Source organism: Channa argus, chromosome 6 (assembly GCF_033026475.1).
Source record: "Channa argus isolate prfri chromosome 6, Channa argus male v1.0, whole genome shotgun sequence".
NCBI lineage: Eukaryota > Metazoa > Chordata > Actinopteri > Anabantiformes > Channidae > Channa > Channa argus.
Window position 1 is genome coordinate 28,050,750 of NC_090202.1, and position 19,150 is coordinate 28,069,899.

The 19,150-nt window shown below is 45.1% G+C and overlaps 1 protein-coding gene across 1 annotated transcript; it reads left to right on the forward strand.

The window, feature by feature from the left end:
• Positions 1-1,203: 1,203 nt before the first annotated feature.
• On the forward strand, positions 1,204-12,817 carry dlc (deltaC). Its single transcript, XM_067507882.1, has 10 exons — positions 1,204-1,624; positions 1,988-2,230; positions 2,457-2,517; positions 2,672-2,929; positions 3,873-4,064; positions 5,107-5,276; positions 5,404-5,620; positions 10,722-11,466; positions 11,689-11,803; positions 12,208-12,817. Exons 1-10 carry the CDS (start codon positions 1,574-1,576, stop codon positions 12,211-12,213), a joined length of 2,058 nt encoding a protein of 685 aa, XP_067363983.1. The 5' UTR covers positions 1,204-1,573; the 3' UTR covers positions 12,214-12,817.
• Positions 12,818-19,150: the final 6,333 nt, after the last annotated feature.

The following is a 19,150-nucleotide window of genomic DNA, read 5'->3' on the forward strand; positions in this document are numbered from 1 at the left end:
ATCATAATGTCTTTATCTCTGTTCTAGTCATAAAACATTGTTCCACTTTTGCTGTGGTTCTTATGACCGTTTCCTAATCTGAGTGACTGTTTATATGCACTGTTTTGAATATCTAGGAGTTTTTACGCTGGATGGACCTGAAGACCCCCCCCCCCCCTCCTCCAGGTGTGGAGTCATAACAGAACGTTTATTAATGCAGTTGTGCTCGTGCTTCATGTTAATTACATTAGAGAGAGCGTTAATACGCCCTGAGATGGGGGGGGGGGGGGGTATTACCATACAGCTGGGACCCCCTTCCCAATACACACACGCACACTTCATTTTATCTGACTTCTGCAGATCGAAAATCTCCTTGAAGCGCATTAACTGTTCGGGTGTGCTGCGATAAACCGTGTCTGTGTGTGTGTGTGTGTGTGTGTGTGTGTGTGTGTGTGTGTGCGTGGCAGGCGTGCCTCCACCACCCGCCCTGCCGGGACGGCACGCGACCCGAGCAAGGAAAACGAAAGGAGCCCAGAAGCTGGTTCTTGACAGTTGGTGTAGTTGTGGAATGACTGGATACCTGTCACATGTCGCCGGTAACACACCTGGAAGTTTTCATGTTTCTTCACTATTGTGTGTGTGTGTGTGTGTGTGTGGGGGGGGTGGGGGGGGGGGGGGGGGGGGGGTAAAAAGAGCGTTTGGTCGCTGCTGCTGTCGCCTGACAGTTTGTTCTATTGCCCCACTGTAATTGTCCTCGGTGGTGAAAAGTGAATCAAAGCGGGCCCCTTAACACGCCCACCCCCACTCTTAGTGCCCATCCCCTGTCTCTTCCTACCATGCGTGGTCCTTTGGAAGACTCCTTGACTCCACACTGCAAGAAATGTCCTACTTGTCCCAAACTCAATCAATAAAAGTTCTGTGCGCAGATACCGTGGCGGCAGTAAACCCCCCCCCCCCCCCCCATGATGCCCGGTTCATATCTGTTCACGTCCACCGTGGAAACCAGCAGCTACCTGGATGTTGGAGAAGGAAGCATCTGAACCAGGACTTTCTGACGAGCTGTCAGCGGTGAGCGGAACAGCGCTGCACCTGATTAGTAGACAAATCTCAGCCGCAGTCATTTCTACCCACAGGCGCGTGTCACTGCTCCTGTTTAACAGGAAGCGTCGCTTGTTTTTTTCAATCCAGGTGACTTGTGCGACGGTTTCGCTTTGAACGAACATTTCATGGAAAAGCCATTTCGCTGCAGCAGCGGAGAGGGACTGGCCCTTCAGGTGAACATTTTTTGCAGTGCCCCCTCCTCCCGCATCCTCCCCACCCCCTCCTCCTCTTCCTCCTCCTTCTCCTTGACTCTCCGTTTATAAATCTGAGGTTTAACCGCAGCTGCCACAGTCCAGAGTTCAGTAGCCGAGCGGATTGTTTCTCGTTAGTGTTTCTCTGTGTGTGCACGCGGATGACACACATGCGCCTCTGACTTTATTTCTTTCCGGAGCTTTGTGTTTGTTACTTCTTCAGCTCCTTTGGACACGTTTGGATTTTACTTACTTTTGACCCAATTGGACCTCCGGTGGTTCCTGCTCTGCGCCAACACATCATGGCGCGTTTGTTATCGTCGTGTCTCCTGCTGTTTGTATCGGTGCAGACGGTGAGTGGCACTGACAACACGCACACATTAAAATCCGTTCAGCTTAATGTTGCAGTGATTCGTTTTTGCCCTGCTGGTTTCTGAAGACGTTGTGCGCTTTGGAGACTTGCGCTTTTACGCGCACGTGTCAAGCTTTTTTTGTGTGTGGCTTTTTACTCGTGACATTAATAAATGAGTTAATTGTGTAGCTGCTAAATGATGCAGAGGACACCATCCATCAACAGAGGCAGATTTAGAAGAACTGCGTATTTTCTCGTTCTTTACCAGCAGTAAACAAACTGTATTTTCATCCACACTATTAGCTCCTGTCTATTTGTATTGAACTCCCTCCCCCTCCCCTCCTCTTCACTCTCCCACCTTCAGGTCTTCTCCTCCGGGGTCTTCGAGTTGAAGATCGACTCCTTCACCACCTCCCGCGGCGTCTGTGGCTACCAGCCCAGGGACTGCCGGATCTTTTTCCGCGTATGTCTCAAGCACTGGCAGGAGGTAATCAACCCGGAGCCCCCGTGCACGTACGGCACCGCGCTCACCGATATCTTCGGTGCAGACTCCAACTCCATCTCCCAGAGCGCGCCCATCAGGGTGCCCTTTAATTTCAAGTGGCCGGTAAGTGACAAGAATCACAGGACGTCTTTTGAAAACCTCAAATGTTAAAGCTTTTACGTCCAGTGGTTATTGGAGATAGTTCGAGCACAGCTCTGTCATGCAACATCTGCCGCTCGTTGAGGATTCGTGTTTCTCTCTGGAGACATGAAAAAAAACAGCGGAACACACGATCACTCACTGATCAAACTCACAAGCTCGGTCACTAATTCTCTCTGAATCCTTTCAGGGGACTTTCTCTCTGATCATTGAAGCCTGGAACGCGGAGTCTGCAGGACTCGAGTCCACAGGTAGGGCTCTGCTTTTTAGCCGCCAGGCGGCGCCAGTTTCTAGCGGCAGTTCAGATGCGAAGAGCTAATTGAATGTGTGATTAAACTTGAGGAAGTTCTTGTGGTGTTTAATGCACATTTATGTGACAAACTCTCTGCTTTTCTCTTCACCCAGAAAACCAGAACAACCTCATCAGCCGCCTTGTCACCCGCAGCAAGCTCACCGTGGGGGGGGACTGGTCGCAGGGGGAGCACTCCGGGGACGAAAGCGAGCTCCGCTTTTCCTACCATGTGGTGTGCAACGAGCACTACCACGGCGAGGACTGCACCTCCTACTGCCGACCACGCAACGACACCTTCGGCCACTTCACCTGCGACGCCGAGTGGAAGCGCCAGTGCCTGGACGGCTGGAGCGGAGAGTACTGCACTGACCGTGAGTCTGAACACTGGGGTTTTACTGCGTCCTGTAACCGAGCTGCAGACCCGGTCCGAAGCAGTCCTTCACTGTCAGGACCCTCGAATGGTGTTTTCCCGCATGCGCCAAAGGCTGTAGACGCCTCCCTGTCATGGACAGAAAGGCGTCATTGCGACTGCACCATTGTGCAAAGTGTGTGCAGGTGTTTGTGTTTCTAGAGTCAGTGCACAGTTCCTGTAACATTTGTGCAGCATCTTATTTTCTAATTAAACAGAAGTTGTGGTTTGTCTGTGACAGTCAGTTACAGAATGAGTTCAATGCTGCAGTAAACGTGGCTGTAAAAAAAAAAAAAAGTTAACAGTTCTGGTGCAGTAGTGTGACCCCTGCCCTCCTCCTCCCCACATGTTTTTATTCTAACGTTTGTTCAGCTTGGGGGGGGGGGGGGGGGGGGGGGGGGGGGGGGGTAGAACCTGTGGGGCTTCATTTCTTTCTACAGTGGCCTTAAAAATTGTGAAGTCAAGCAGTTGTCAACGCCATTGCAGCCCTGGTGGCTGAGGACATAAAAAAGATCTTCTGTTGTTTCCAGGGTGTGTGTGTGTGTGTGTTGGAGCTGAAGTCTGCTCCTTTTGTTTTGAGCTCAACAATGGGCCCCTAGTTGGCCCCCTGTTGGCCCCAAGCCCGCCTGCTTTAACAGGGACACGCGCTGAAGCTTAATGTGCGCTGCCTTGCGTGAAAGGAGACGGCATGTGTTGCTTTTGTTATGTGGGCCAGCTGCTTCACTCAGTACTTAACAAGCACTTGTAGGGGCGGCGTGTGTGTGTGTGTGTGTGTGTGAGTAGAGGGGAGGGGTTTTGTGATTAAAACGAAGAACATGAGACACACACATATACTCAAAGTAAAATCCTGTCCTTCTTCCTCCCCTTTCTCCCTTTCCCTCTCTCATCCACCTCCCTCCCATCAGCCATCTGTGCACCAGGGTGCAGTCAGGAGCACGGCTTCTGCGACTCTCCCGGGGAGTGTGTGTGCCGGCAGGGCTGGCAGGGCGAGCGCTGCGACGAGTGTGCCCGACACCCCGGCTGCCTTCACGGGACCTGCCAGCAGCCCTGGCAGTGCAACTGCAAGGAGGGCTGGGGGGGTCTGTACTGCGACCAAGGTGAGTTTACGCCCGGGAGGAGCCTGTGGGGTCGACGGAGGCTGAGTGGCTTCTTTACCCAAAACCTGCCCTGATCTGTTTTTAGGACAGGATGTAGTTTTAAACACAGGATATGACTCACTAGGATTAAAATGAAACATTTTTTGTTTGCTTTCAAGTATTTAGCATCTTTTTTTTTTTTTTGGCCATTTTTCCAAATAATGCAGCCAGAGTTTAAAAGCTCCACCTGCATTGCAGTGAAAATCAGATTGTGTTCGACATCATGTCTTCATTGACTTCTGCCACTGCTGCGTACTAAGGTCAATGATCTGCTGAAGTGAGAGGAAAAGTCTGAGCGTTTCGATCGTTTTCCCAGGCCTCACTTTCGGTTTGTCTTCTGGTTCTTTTTCCATGCCAACGTAGCTCACGTACACGAACAGTCGTCGGTCAACTAGGAAACTGAAGCTTCATCCGAGATCATAAATGCCTCAAATCTGCCCTCGCTTGCAACAGCAATAATGCGACGTTTAACTGAAATTTCAGCAGACATGATGTCGACTGTCACAGAAATAGCTCCGTAAGTTGATTTCCACATCGTTGCTGAAGTGAAGTGACATGATGCCAAGAAAGGCTTTATAAGCTAATTTCATTAAATGGCCCCAAATGGGACAGACTGCCACTGTCCCACTGTCCCCTCTCTTGGTGTATTTGTCACCTTAAAACCTGCGGCGGACGTCTACTTCACTTCAGTCATAGCAGCTTTTATCTGAATTTAAAGCACAAACTTAACGTCTCTAATATGGAGAAAGAAAAAGGTTTGGACATTTATTTCTTGAGGCAAATTTCTGTATTCAATATTAAAAGTTGTGACACTTCAAACTAAACTCTTCATCATGTAAAACGTTTTGGTAAAAGGATGCAGGCCAGGAATTAAAGCCTTAGAGAAACAGTAGAAAGCACCTTTTCTTGCTTCGCAGATCTACGCGTTTCCTCTTGTAGCTAACTTTGCTCTCAGCTGGTTTATTGATGCTTATCGTACTCACATCTTGTTTCTTCACTCCAGACCTGAACTACTGCACCAACCACAGGCCCTGCCAAAACGACGCCTCGTGCACCAACACGGGTCAGGGCAGCTACACCTGCACCTGCCGGCCCGGCTTCACCGGCAATGACTGCGAGATCGAGACCAACGAATGTGACAGCAACCCCTGCAAGAATGGTGGCAGCTGCAAAGTAAGTCACCTCCACTGAGACCACTGACATTCTGAAGAGTGTGATTCCCTGAGAAAGACGGCAGCAGTCCCAGCGTAGCAGAAGCACATTACAAAAGTGTTGATCTCAGCTCCTATCTTTCCTGCAGGATTTGGTAAACGATTATTCGTGCGCGTGCCCTCAGGGCTTCTACGGGAAGAACTGCGAGATCAGCGCCATGACATGTGCTGATGGGCCTTGCTTTAATGGAGGAACTTGCATGGAGAACATTGGTGGTGGGTACAGCTGCCGCTGCCCCGCTGGGTTCACCGGCTCCAACTGCGAGAAGAGGATCGACCGATGCAGCAGCAGCCCCTGTGCTAATGGTATGAACCACCTGTAACCTACTAGTTTTACTTTCAGTCAGTGAATGTGCTGAAAACCTCAGTAGCTTCAAAGTTTTTTACACTGTGAGGCATAAATTGACATAGATTGGACAGTGAATGTTGACATTTTCTAAATCGAATTTACACAAAGAAAACACAACACTGGCATCATGAAACCACTGCAGCATTGTTAGCACGTCTTTTTTAGACTCCTAATCCTTCCTGCATTTTATCTGCCTCTGGTTTGTGGAAGTGGTTCTGTATTTACAGCAATGATTTCTTACTGGCTAAGGATGAATAAAATCATAAAGCATGTGAAATGCATCTGAGGGTTGTGATTTAAAAAAAACAGTCCTGTTTAGGACGGTCCTGTCAGTACTCGCCAACATAGGCAACATTTTTTTACCCGTACCACAAACAAAGCACCAGGCCTTTTAGTGAGAGTAAAACAAACCGCGAACGAAGCTCAGCACACTGTGTGCAGGAGTTTAGACTTGCCGACAGCCTTCTTTCAAGCATGTCATCACGTCACTTTCTCCTCCGTTCCCAGCAAAGCTTCTCCAAATATCAGATCAAAAGGATCTTGGCTGATTTGCTCTGTAGCTTTGTTGTGGACGTGGATTTGAAGTCACTAGAACTGGAATCAATCAAGCGCCAACAAATAGAAATATACCAACTTGCCAAGCTGGACGAGTGCCCAGCTGCTACTGGCCGGCACGGTTTCTGAAGGGCTGCTTACTTTGGACTGTGGGCTATTTAATTATTATTCCACTCTTGGTGTGCTTGTACTCCAATTACAGCCTTCAGTACCATTTAGTTTTAATCAACTGAGGCACAAAAGGAAATGGAATGTATCCTTTTTACTGTGGAGCTGCACTCTGTCTGCCCCTTTAAGGAATTGTTTGGCTGAAGCACAACGAACATGCCAGAAACCTGCACATCTTTTCTCAGGCATTTTATCTGTTGATCTTAGCTCTCACTTAGTGGATCCACCTGCTGTAGGTTGTTCAGTGACATTTGTTGAGAGCTTGTCAGAGATGCAAATCTGTTCAGCAGTGTGACTGCACATACCCACCTTTCATCTCGCCCTACTGTTTTTGTGAAACCACTTAATGCTTGACTTTCCTCCAGAATTTGGCCTTTATTGTTCCTTTGCAGCACAGTGAAACTGGGGTTAGTGTTGTTGGACAAGTTCAGTTGAACGCCTGTACTTTATGTACTGTATCCCAACCTGATGCTCTTCCCATTGAGCCACCAAGCCCCTAAAAGCCGATTTCAGCTGTTTTAATATTCGTACAATAACAGAGGGTTTTAATATTTTTTTTTGAGCACCCTAAATGTGCTGCTGCAGGTTCAGTGAACCGCTGTCACGGTTGAAAACTTATTTTTTCCGTATGTAAGAAGAGAAGCGGCCCCACATCTGGGCCTTGTGGAACTCCACTGTAAGCTTATGTGTCAGTAGGACGAATATGTCACTGTGCTAAGTCCTTCACAGAATGCAGTGCCAATACATAGAAGAACAAGACAGAATCATTGTTTGGACTAGAGTCACTGCTCAGCACATGAGCTTAGACACGTTCAGTAACCAGACTGAATGTACAAGCAAATCTCTTACATTAAGTTGGGATGTTATGGCATGTAACAACTAATGATCCAGCATAAATATGACTGATGGTGCTTATCTAAGTTTAAAGGCCATTAGTGATAATGAGGACTAATGTGTTGGAGCAAACCCATGTTAAATAAAATCCATAAACTCACAAACACCATTATAGTCAATGACCTTTGTGTCAGTGTGTGTGGGGGGAAAAGGATAAAAACAAAGCTTTAGGAAAACACAGAAGGGTTGTCTCCAAAGCAGTGAACCTTTTAATACTGTTTTTGTATTAATTCCTGGCTGAGTCGGTCGTTGACCCAATTGTCTTTCAGTGTATTTTCTTTTATGTGATTATCAGTGTTTTTGGGTTTAACTGTAATAAAAAATGTGAAGTTTAAGGCAAATCTTTCAGGATCATTGCAGCATGTCGAGGTGCAAACACTGTAGATCGGCTGAGTTCAGTACCTTTGTGGTGAAACATTCCCATTTTGCCCTAAATTTCTGGATAAGATGATAAGAAACGATGTCAAATCTTGAAGCTACAATCTAAAAAATGTTAACACGAGACTCTGATTTGTTCTCCCTCTTTCAGCTTTGCTTCGCTCCCCCACAGTCTGCACAGGGCTCTAGTCATCGTTGTGAATGTAAATGTATAATGCTAATGCTGCAGAAATCCATCACTCTGATTGTTGAGAAATAGGAGCCTCACTCGTGTTCCTCTGAATCAGCGCTTTATTGTTTGAAATGGAAAGGGGTCAACATAGTTTTACTCAAAAAAAGGCCCCGTTGCCGTGGTGAGGATGCACAAATTCAAACAAACATGTTGCTACAGCTTCACTTACCTGCTGAAGCTTCCTCCACACTTTTGGCAAAGCAAAGTTTATAGTGAAGCTGTTATAGCCCAGCTGTCGCGTCGGCGCTAAAGCTGAACCCGGCTGCTGTCGTCCTGATTCCCAGCTGTGGCCCACTGGACAGGCTTCCAGTGCGTCTCAGAGCCTACAACAGTTCACTTCTGGGGCAGGTAATTTCATGTTTGGCACCTGACTAACTGTCTTAGCAAAGGGATCATGTCATTTCCTACAGCACAAACATTTGTTCCCCCAGTAGTAATCCAGACAGTTTAAATTGGAGCAAGTAAAATAGTACAACAAATATACTTAAGTACAAGTAAAATTATGGTTGTAATTCAATTCAATTAAACATAAAAAAGTAATAAATGCTCCAAAAACAAGTGCAGAAAATTTGCTGCAACCCTGGTTTCTGTGGTGCCAGAAACTCTTTCTGAAGCTTTTATTGAAGCAGCATTGGCCCAAGTTTGTGCACAATTCTGATGATCTGTTTCACATGTAAACTTCATTTGGCAAACAACTGTTTGGATAAGTGAGTGATTATGTTAAGTTCAAAGCCTCACCTCAGATGAGTGTGTGTGTGTGTGTGTGTGTCAAAGGGCACAATAACTGCTGGATTGTCATGCAGAAGCATGTGAGCATGTCTTATCTCCTCCCATCTGACAACACAAACATTTGAATGCTTCTTGCCATTGCAACCAAGCCTGTTTTTAGCTGCAGCCATGGAAATGCTGAGAGGCCTCAGTCTGTTCTCTTCATGGTTCTACTCGTGCTGTCATCCCAGGCAGGAATCCAGCTCTGGCAGTAGTTCTTACCCTGATAAAGCTGTCGGCAGCACGTTGATCCACAGCAGGAATCAACGTCGGGAAATGCAGATCGGGTCCTAAAGAGCCCCACAAAAACGTTTGACGAGATCCTTTTAGCTGCTTGCACATCATTGTGGCACGAAATATATGCGTGTGCCCTGTGCAGGCATGTTAGCAGAGGAGCTCTGGTGTCGTTGCATATGTAGCTCATTTACTACAAATTACAAACCCCTGATGATGTCACTGAATAAGATGTCAGATTAATTGCTTTCATTTGTTTGTTCAAAGTCTGCTTGAAGTAACATGAAGGCTTCTCCAGAGAGATTATCCATCATTGTCAGAGCTGTGCTGGGTTTTATTTTTATCTCTGTGACTAACTCCTGGGAACCAGCGACATGCAAGTAGCTGCCAAACAGCACTTGCTTTTAATAAACCAGATTATCAGTATGAATGCAGTGAACCCAGGTAGTCAGCTCAGTATTGTCTGAGGTTTGTACAAGGTACAGGTCATGTTGGAATGATGAGATTATGTGTTGTGATGGATTAGATTACAAATTGCTTTATGCATCAGCTGCCAGAGTCAACTCTAGGATTCAAAAACCACAAATACACTGGTATTAAAACTTGTGTTTAGTAGTGAACAGGTCTTCATAAGAAAACAAAGTGTACATCAGACACATCATTCTGTCGTAAGAGAAGACTGCGTATCAGAGTCTGACAGCTCCACTGACAGCCAGCATGGCAAAATGAATATTACGATGAACATACTGTTATCTTTGGCCTGCTGAGCCGAGACGCCTGTGGATCCCGCTCCAAGCCTTCGATCGTCCCTCAGGCCCTCATTAGTGTCGAAGCCGCTTTCTGCTTATCTGCAATCTGTAGTCATTCCTGCCTCTCAGTAAGCCTGACAGAAGGGGGGGGGGGGGGGGGGGGGGGGGGGGGGGGGAGTTTGTTGTAGCTCTGCTCTGGTTGCAATGTTGCAACATAGCAGAATCAGGACAAAATATCCAAATATGGAGCTGAATACAGTCGGACTTGACAGTGTTTGGGCTTCAGTTTGAGTTTCAGCGTGTTGCCCCATAGATCCCATTTAAACATCTCCATTGGTTTGGCCACTGCACAATGAGTGTCTTCAGGCACTTCCCCTCCCTTTCATGTCCTTAATGTCAAACAGACAGGAATTGTTTACAGGGTTTAAGTCCCTTCCAAACAGAGCGAAAATTAATAATCTATATAAAGAACAAGAAAATCAGTCGGTTTAGTTTTTGGTGCACTCAGCTCTTCAGTCTGTGTTTAGTGTCTTACGGTAAACTTTGCTGTGAATGCTGGTCATGTGTCTTCCCTGCTGTGGAAAGAATCTGTCCTTGATGTTTCTAATAGCTCACATTTCCTTCCTGATTAGCAGCAGCTGTAAGGAAGCAATGCAATAATCCAGGTTTTCTCCAGCTGAGGTCTTTGCTACAACTCTGTCTTCTTCTTGTCTAGAGGATCGAAGCAATTGCCACTTGTAAATCTGAGAAGTGATTCCCTTAGATTTTTGTCCGTTATTTGCTTTGGTGATCAGGAGGCCTTTTTAGATGCACGGATGATTTCAGCAGGATTATTCTGGATTCCTGTAGTTTCAATGTACAAGCAGCTACATGGAAATATTGGCATTAAACATTTGATTAAATCAGATGCATGTGATTCCTTATTTCCCTCAGCAATGGGTTGTTTTGTCTTGGGAGTATTTTCACAGTAACCTTATCTCTTGGATTTGTGCATGATTTCAAAGCATGTGAGCAAAATATTGAGTCCATCATAATCAGTAGGTGCCGTAAACTGAAACCTTTCGCTCTGTTTCTCCGCAGGTGCCAAGTGTTTGGACGTCGGCAACCGCATCGTGTGCCGGTGCCAACCAGGCTTCACTGGATCTCGTTGCGAGACCAACATCGACGACTGCGCTAGCAATCCTTGCCGCAATGCCGGGACCTGCATCGATGGCATTAATGACTTCACCTGCACGTGCACGCTGGGCTTTACTGGCAAGGACTGTTCTGTGCGCAGCAGCCTCTGTGACCACTTCAATTGCAACAACGGCGGAACATGTTACACCCACTTCACTGGCCCAGTGTGCAAGTGTCCGCTGGGCTTCATGGGCGCACGCTGCGAGTATCCGGTGCTGAAATCCACGCCGAGTGCAAAACCCACTGATAAAGATAATCCCCCTCCTGCGCTGATTGCTGCTGTCATTCTCGGCCTGGTGACACTAACTCTGCTAGTGTGCGCCGCCATTCACATTCTGCGCCAGCTTCACCGGAGCAGGGAGCTGAGAGGCATTTCCACATCGGTAAAGAATGACCTGGAGACAGTGAACAACCGCAATGCAGTGATTGGAGGTGGTGGACCCAATAAAGGGAGCTTACCAGGAGCACCGCTGAGCATTCTGAGAGAGAAGGAGGGCTTCCTCATCTCGGGGGGACAACTTAAAGTGTCCAATAAAGATGCAGCGCTGGTGGAGAAGGGCAGCGACAATGTGGCCATGTTTAAAAACAAAATGGCAGACTGTAACCTCGTGAAAGACGAGCAGCATCTCAGCAAGAACAAGTTTGACTTGTAAGGATCTGATAGTATTTTTATGACTTTCTGTGTCTGCATCTGTCTTTTGTCCTCTTCAGAGTTAGTTCTCTGCATGTCTGTCTGTCTGTTTTGTGAAAACAAGTCACAGCATGTCGCCTTGTCGTCTGTTATCTGATTAGTCCAGCTGTCACACCTTCACAAACTTCAAACTGTTGTTGTAGCTGCTTTACAAACGGTTTCTTTCTTTTTCTCCAACAGTAAGAAATGCGACCCATCTATCATCATCCCACCCCTCACTTTTGCAAAGGACAGCTTGTATCACCCAGTGTTCATCATCCCTGAGCACATGGAGCAGTGTGTGTTTGCTACTGAGGTGGGTATTTGTATTGTGTATTTTTTATTGACCTTGGGTCATCAGAGATTAATTGTTCTTCCAGTAATAATTTTGTAAACGGAAGAGTAACCAATCAGAATCAGTCAATCGGTTTTGAGTCACAGGTTTTCGGGATTGTTTCTTTGTCGGAAAGTTAGTAGTTTATTACAAATGGCAAACTTGTGAACTTTTTAAAAACAAGTAAGAACAACAGCAAATGTAGCTGGTGTTATGGAAAGTTTTGGGGAAAAACGTTGCATTTTTGTCAGTGTTCAGCGTCTCATATTTACAAATCTAAAACATCTATAGCAAGTGATTGATTACCTTCAATAACAACACTTTGATGTTGAAGAAGTGATCATGTACGCTGATGACTAACCCCTGTTTGTTTGTGTCAATCTCAGGTATAACCTGCAGGTTTCACAGCACCAGATGACGACCTTCTTTTGGTTTGAAGACCTGGAACTTTTACCTTTCGAGACAATTCACCCAGGGGATCTATTCTACACACATTATTTTATCTAGTATTTATTACGGCTGCTCAGTGGAAAGAAACAAAAAGAAAGGACTTTTTTACTATTCTTTTCTTCTACTGACAACGTTATGACGTCAAAGCAGCAAAGGAGGAGAAAAAAGATGAAAGACTGAATGTCCGGCATCATTTGCACTATTTATCTTTTTTATACTTTTAAATCCTAATATAATTTTTCTCTCTATATATCGGAATGTGTTTTTTTTTTTTTTTTGGATTAAACAACCTAGAGGGGCGTGAAGAGTTCAAAAGACCGGTGCCTTAGCTATGCTCCCTAATCACTGTGGCAACCATTTCCTGTACACTTATAATAATGTCAATCAAATCCCTCGAGGAACTGCTTACAGGAACGGGACACGGAACTTTATTTTAGGTCAAACAATCTGAACATTTTAAGAACAAAATTCTGTCTGAAGGCTGAAGCAGACAGTTTGTGAGGGGCTCTGTAACATCACTTTGTACATTTAACTTTATTTTCACTTTTCTTTGTAAGTGCATCCTGGAAAAAGAAGTCTTACAATCACAGTACATTGTACTAACTCTGAAGTGCCTCTGACCTACAGCCAGATTCAGAACAACATGGACTTGACTCTTCTGGAAGCCTGTGAGGACTTATATGTGCCGTAAACGTCCAGGAAACCCACTAAAATGCACTGCAACCAGCCGACTGTACCGATGATGGGTTCTTAAGTCCATCAAATGCTTCTCCAGTCTCACTTCCCAAACCCCGTCTAAAGGAGTTTTCAGGAAAACCGGGGACAACAATCAGCCGTTCACACCTTTTTTACCTGTATACTCCATTTCTCTCTTTTGCTGCCTTTATCAACCAACAATCAAAACACCAGCAACATTCTGCAAGCTACAGATTTTAGTTTTGTTGCAGTCGTGACTCTGGATGATTTTACTTTTATGTTCAAAGAAAAAGCTTTCACAGCCGTGAAAGTGAGTTTTTCCAATCCTTATTTTTTACCTAATGCATTTGATACCAAAAATATGTGGTGTTCTTGTGTAATCATGTCTGTGTACTATCTTCGTTAATTTAAAAACAATGCAATGTGTACATATATTCCAGAAGATAGTTTTACTATTTAATTTTGCGCCTTGTAAATAATTTTGTATTTATGAAAGAGAATTGTATATATGTCTATGTTAATGTGCCTAATGTCTGTTAGAATCAAGAAATATATTTTTTCATAAATAAATTTGAAAATAACATGAATTTTGCTGTTGTCTCACATTTCTTTCTGCCTTTTTTGGCTCTGTCCCAGTTTGGAATAACTCATAATGACGCTGCTAATTTTCTTTTATTTATTTATTTTTGACTTCTTCCTTTTTGATGGCGGTGGGACACACAAGTCACAATTATTTCTTTTTGTTGAATGGATTGAACAAGCAAGACACATGATGTGTAATTGGTCCTTAGAGCTACGGGTTAACTTTACATTTTGGTGACACATCCGGACGTTAGGATGGTTTCAGGTGGGATGTGTGATTCAAGCCACAAAACTTTCCCGTATTCTGTGCGACTTCGTTACGTGTTCTTTGAAACCAAGGGTTGTTCAGTGTTGCACATGTCAAATGTGTAACTTATCTACCAAATGGCCATAAACAAATAATAAATGTTTGGGGAGGTTAAAATCCATCTTTTACTGGGATAATTTGCCTGGTTGAAACTACAACAAAATTATGATGACGAGGATTTATTTCATCTTCACATTTGCTCAGTTCTCTTTGCACTGAAAGTTCTACAGCGGGTGCCTGTCACCATGTCACTCTGGGAGGGTGGAGGCCAATCAGATGTGGGTGGTGCCCATTGCCATTCCTAGGACCCCCCCCACACACACACTCCACCCCCACAGGTGTTTTCCGTTTTCTTTTCTGTCTGTTTCCAAAGTGGTGCAAATTTTCTGGAACAAGCCACAATTTCTTGTTGCTGATGAAACAATTCTTTAAGGATTTTTCAGCGAGGATTAGATATTAATAGGCCGATTAACAGTCTCCACTGGTGTCTGGATAACTCACAATCATACATAATCATTCCATTGTGGGAACAGTACATGTACAGTTTAAATAGAGTAAAAGTGCTGAAGATGTGTGAAACTGTCCAGTAGAACAAGTCCTGCTGCTAAGTCCTGTGGAACAGAAAGACAATAAAAGCCAGAGATTTCTATCCTGCATCTGATTCTGTGTGTGTGTGTGTGTGCAGCATATTCAGGATCATCCTCTCCGAGCTGTGCAGTCATCAGACAGTACACATCCATCCAGTCGAAGACACACTTCAGTGAACCACACTCTTTCAGTTGGGGACATGTTTATGTTGTCTCAGTCCCACTTTCACTGTCCTGCTGCCACAAATACTCACCAGAGACTGGTGAAATGATTAAGATTACTCCAGAGCTTAAAATAGTCCCCCGGATATTGACTATGTCCCCTTTTCTGTACCAAAAATGGCGAAAACAACAACTGCAGCTAATGTCGATTCACGGTAAGAAAACTAAGCATGTTGTTTCAGAACTTATGAACATGCCTGTGGTTCTTTTCCTTTGGCTCCGATGGCCCACGTTTCCTCTCTTTGTTTCATGACTTCACATTAAACAGGTTTTCTCCTCCTGCACTTCCTGCTTGGTTACCTCCTTTTTGCCTTTTTCCCACTCTCACTCTGAAGCTTCACCGTGCTGTTAATAAATACAACCTCTGCTGGTTAATGAGTAGCTGCTGCCATGAGAAACTGACAGCAGGAGAGTGGAGAGACCTTCAGACTCTGGCTCAGAGAAACACACCTAAAAGCTGGGCAGAGGTCAAAGGTCACGGTTACTGACCTCCTGTTGCTGTTACAAATCGTAGTGGGATATTTGCATGAACCATTTGCAAGTACTGCTTCTATGAGGAACAATGCAGCAACAACTGTTGTTGTACTTGTGTGTGAATATGTCGTTTTTGCCACTATGGTGCAACACTGTCCTTACTGTTCAGCTTCCTGTTGGCTGATTGAAGGAAACAGCTCCAGATTGTGTGTTACAGGGAACAGAAAATGAAAGATGGGGGTGGAGTTCCAAACTCCATACATCATATATGTATAAAGACATATATGGGACTCCAGTGTGAACTGGCCACAGCCCTGAAATGACTTGTGCAGAAGAACAAGATTGTGATGTTAAGTAAACAGAGATATACATGAATGCAGCTGAAGTGACTCTTTATCATTTCACTTCCAAATTTAGGGGCAAATGATAATGAGAAGAAGGATGCAGAAGAAGAGAGACACTTCTAACAATGGCCATTTGTGGAGCAACAGCTGCTGCATCGGTACACAGATGTGTGTGGATGCAGAAAGCAGAAGCACATTTGATCCAAAGTTTCAGGATGTCAAGACAAACATTAGGTTACATCCACCAGCGCCTTTCCACACGTCATCTAAGAGACGTCTGAGTCAGATGTAACGTGACCGACTGTTCAGATTGAGGTCTCATTGAAACACATGACAGTGGCCCAGGTCTGATGAAATTGGGAAAATTGGATTTCATGTCATTTCTGCAGTTCAGACTGTAAGAAAAATCGTACCTGGTCCAAAAAAGTCACTTTTAGGCCACTTTTGCCTGCAGTCTGAATGGAGCCTTGGTGTGTCTGAGGAATCAGAGCCTGGCCGAGATTTTGATGACTCAGATGATGCTGAGGTGCAGGAGATGGAGCACGGAGACTGTTCCAGCCCTCGAGCTTCATCCAGCCGAGGAGCTTCAGGCAAGAGAAGTTCAGAGGTTCAGAGAAGAGCAGCCAGAAAGACGGAGATGGAGACAGATTTCACTGAGACACATGAAAGGAGAGACAGAGAGAGTGAAGAACACACACAGATGAAACACACACCTGTCAGCACTCCATCACCGTCCATGACCTCTGACCCCTCCTCCTCCCTCTCTCCGTCTCAGCTTGTTTTGGATACACTACAGTCTGTCTGCCCTCCCCCCTGCATGTGTGTGTGTGTGTGTGTGTGTGTGTGTGTGTGAGGAGGAAACAGGAACAGGAAGGATAAAGACGAGCACATGAATCAAGCCCTTTCTCTCTCACCTTCCTGTTCCGCCTCCACCTCTCTCTGTCGCTCATGATAGATATTTCAGACACACACACACCGTGGGAACCAGAGCTTTTCCGAGCGTGTTCTCTCATGGTTGAACTAAATGCTGGAGGTTTCTCCATCTTCTTGTCCTCTTGTCTCGTGTGGGTCAAAAGTCAGATAACAGCATTAAGTCCAGCTTCGGTCTTTGTGTTACACTCCCTACATACAGGAAACACTCCCTCCTGCACAGATACTAAACATTTGGCTTTAGACTTAAATCATGAGCTGAGAATCCACAGCCACACCGACAGACACTTGCTAACATGTTCAGTTCATGTTTTGCAAGAACGTCGTCACAGAGTGTTTTCACAGCAACAAGCAAAGCCTGCGCTGTGTGAGCTGCAGCGTCTTCTGATGTTTCTTCTTCTCTGCTTGATTTTTCTCATAGTTGAAATGGCAGCCGAGAAGTTTGATACTGACAAGCTGCAGAAAGTGTGTGTGTTGCATTTTTGAATGTATGTCACCTTTAGCTCCCGTGTTCCTGTTTTCAGTCAGGGCCACACAAACACACAAAACAATTCAATGTGGATGAATTTAGTCTGGTCAGGACAAAGCAGTCGATCACGTCAAAGACAAATGATGGACAAAACTCTGGACACTGCTCTGAGTCGGAGCAGATCACACAGCTCAGCAGGAGTGTGTTGTGACTGAGCTGCTGCAGAGCTTCAAACCCCTGAAAATCAGCTGCTGTGACCCAGGAAGGTCAGAGGTCGTTCATTGAGGAAGTGACCCAACGACAGAAATAGAGCGAACAGTCAGACAGACTGTGTGTGTGTGTGTGTGTTGGAGGTCATGAAGTTGATGTGAGTGTGAGAGAGAAAAGGAATGTGAAGTGGCCCCAACTGATGTCCCACAAAGTTCATACAAAGATGTAAATGACCTGTTTCTTCCAGAGCAGCTCCACATGATTTGCTCTGCGCTGTGAACACAAGAACGTCAGATAAATACTTGTTCTTGTACTATGATAATTCATCAACACATGTATGAAAAAAACATGCTGCCTATGTCAAACCATCCGTGGCTGCTCAGCAGGAAGCAGCGTGTTGGTCGCACAGCATGAGTTAATTGAAAATGTGTGTCAGTGTTGTCCACTCTGGACCAGGATTTTCAGATACTTGACTGTGCTCTGTGTCGTCCTCTGGTAAATTGCACATTAAAAATCAGAGACGTGAGCTATGGATTTGTAAGTGTTGTTATCAGTGCTTTATTTCTGCAGGGTCACTGCAGAGTTTATGGACGATGTGTCCTTTGTGGTTTAGGCTCTGCAGAGTCCTGCTCTGCTCCTGTTTTATTGTCTGGACTACAGTGGAGACAAGTCTGCAGACACGTGGGACATGTGGTCCTCTCTCCACACTAAAGTGAAGTACGATGGAACCAGAAAGCCCCAGGGTGCAGCTGAGGCTCATATTCATTTTCTGCTCCACGATGAGATGACATGTCACAGCCTCAGCTGCCTGATTCTCTACAATGTCTTTAACAAGTTACTGAGACACAAACCGAGACATTGTTTGTCTGATACGTCAGAAAACAACTGTTCCTGACGACATCACACAGCTCCAGAGTTACAGAGCTGCCAGATGTGCCACACTATTTGGTATCTGTCATTGTGGAAGAACCGGAAACTTTGTACGACTCGGTTTCGTGAGGAATATTTTTCTTGCTGTACACACACACATCTGAACAGTTAAAACTGTTTCCTGGATGAGCAGTTTTCAGTTATCAGACATCTTGACCATGTTGAACTCTTCACAGGAGGAAAACTTCAATCCCTATCCCCCCTGTATGAGCCAACCAAGGGTTTCCTCAGGTTTAGTTTTATGTAGTATGTATTGAGTTGGGTTTCTGTGTACTGATGATGTCATTAGTGACATCATATAGCTGTGATTGTTTGCCTTTGTAGTTTACCTTTTAAGTTTGTTGTGCAGTGGTGAAGGGAACGATGCAATGCAAAGAGATGATGTGACACGGTAGCTGGAGCTGAGGAACTGGCTGCAAGGTGGTGTGAACCACAACAAGTTAGAGGAGATGGTTCAGTGTGTAGCTGTGGAGGCCCACGGATTCTTACCGATATCAGCCATAGTTTGAGAAACTTGTTTGATGAAGCTGTTTGCGAACGTGCCTCTTAAACTTGTACGTACAATTGATCCGTCATCGGCCAAGTTGAGACGCAAGTACAATAAATGTTCAATGTTCATCATCCAGTGAGTGAAGTTTTTGCTGGAGAGTCAGATTCGTCAGGTTCGAGTAAGATCAGCTCTACACCCCCTAACCTAAAGCTAATTCTGACCCTGAGCCTAAAATGATCCTCAAAAAGCCTTTTGGAGTTATGTACACCGGCCTCACAACAATGGTAAAAAAACAAGATTTGCCCACATGGCAATAAAGCCACACACACACACACACACACACTCAGCCTCACTGCACAGGATGAGTAAAGGCCACAGAAGAGTAAAAACTTTGTGTGTGTAGTAAAGTCTTACCCTCCAGGTGTGACAGCTGCTAGTATTGAGGTAAAAACACTTCATTTCTTTCCACTTAAGGAATCAGTTTCAGGTAGAAGTACCAGCATGTTGAATACTTCATGTACATATACTGTATATGTGAGTATTCAGAACAGGATTTGCCTTTTCCTCTAATAACAGATACAATCGCACATTTGATTTAAAAATGTGAGTTTTGATGGTGGTAATGTGTTTGTGCTGCA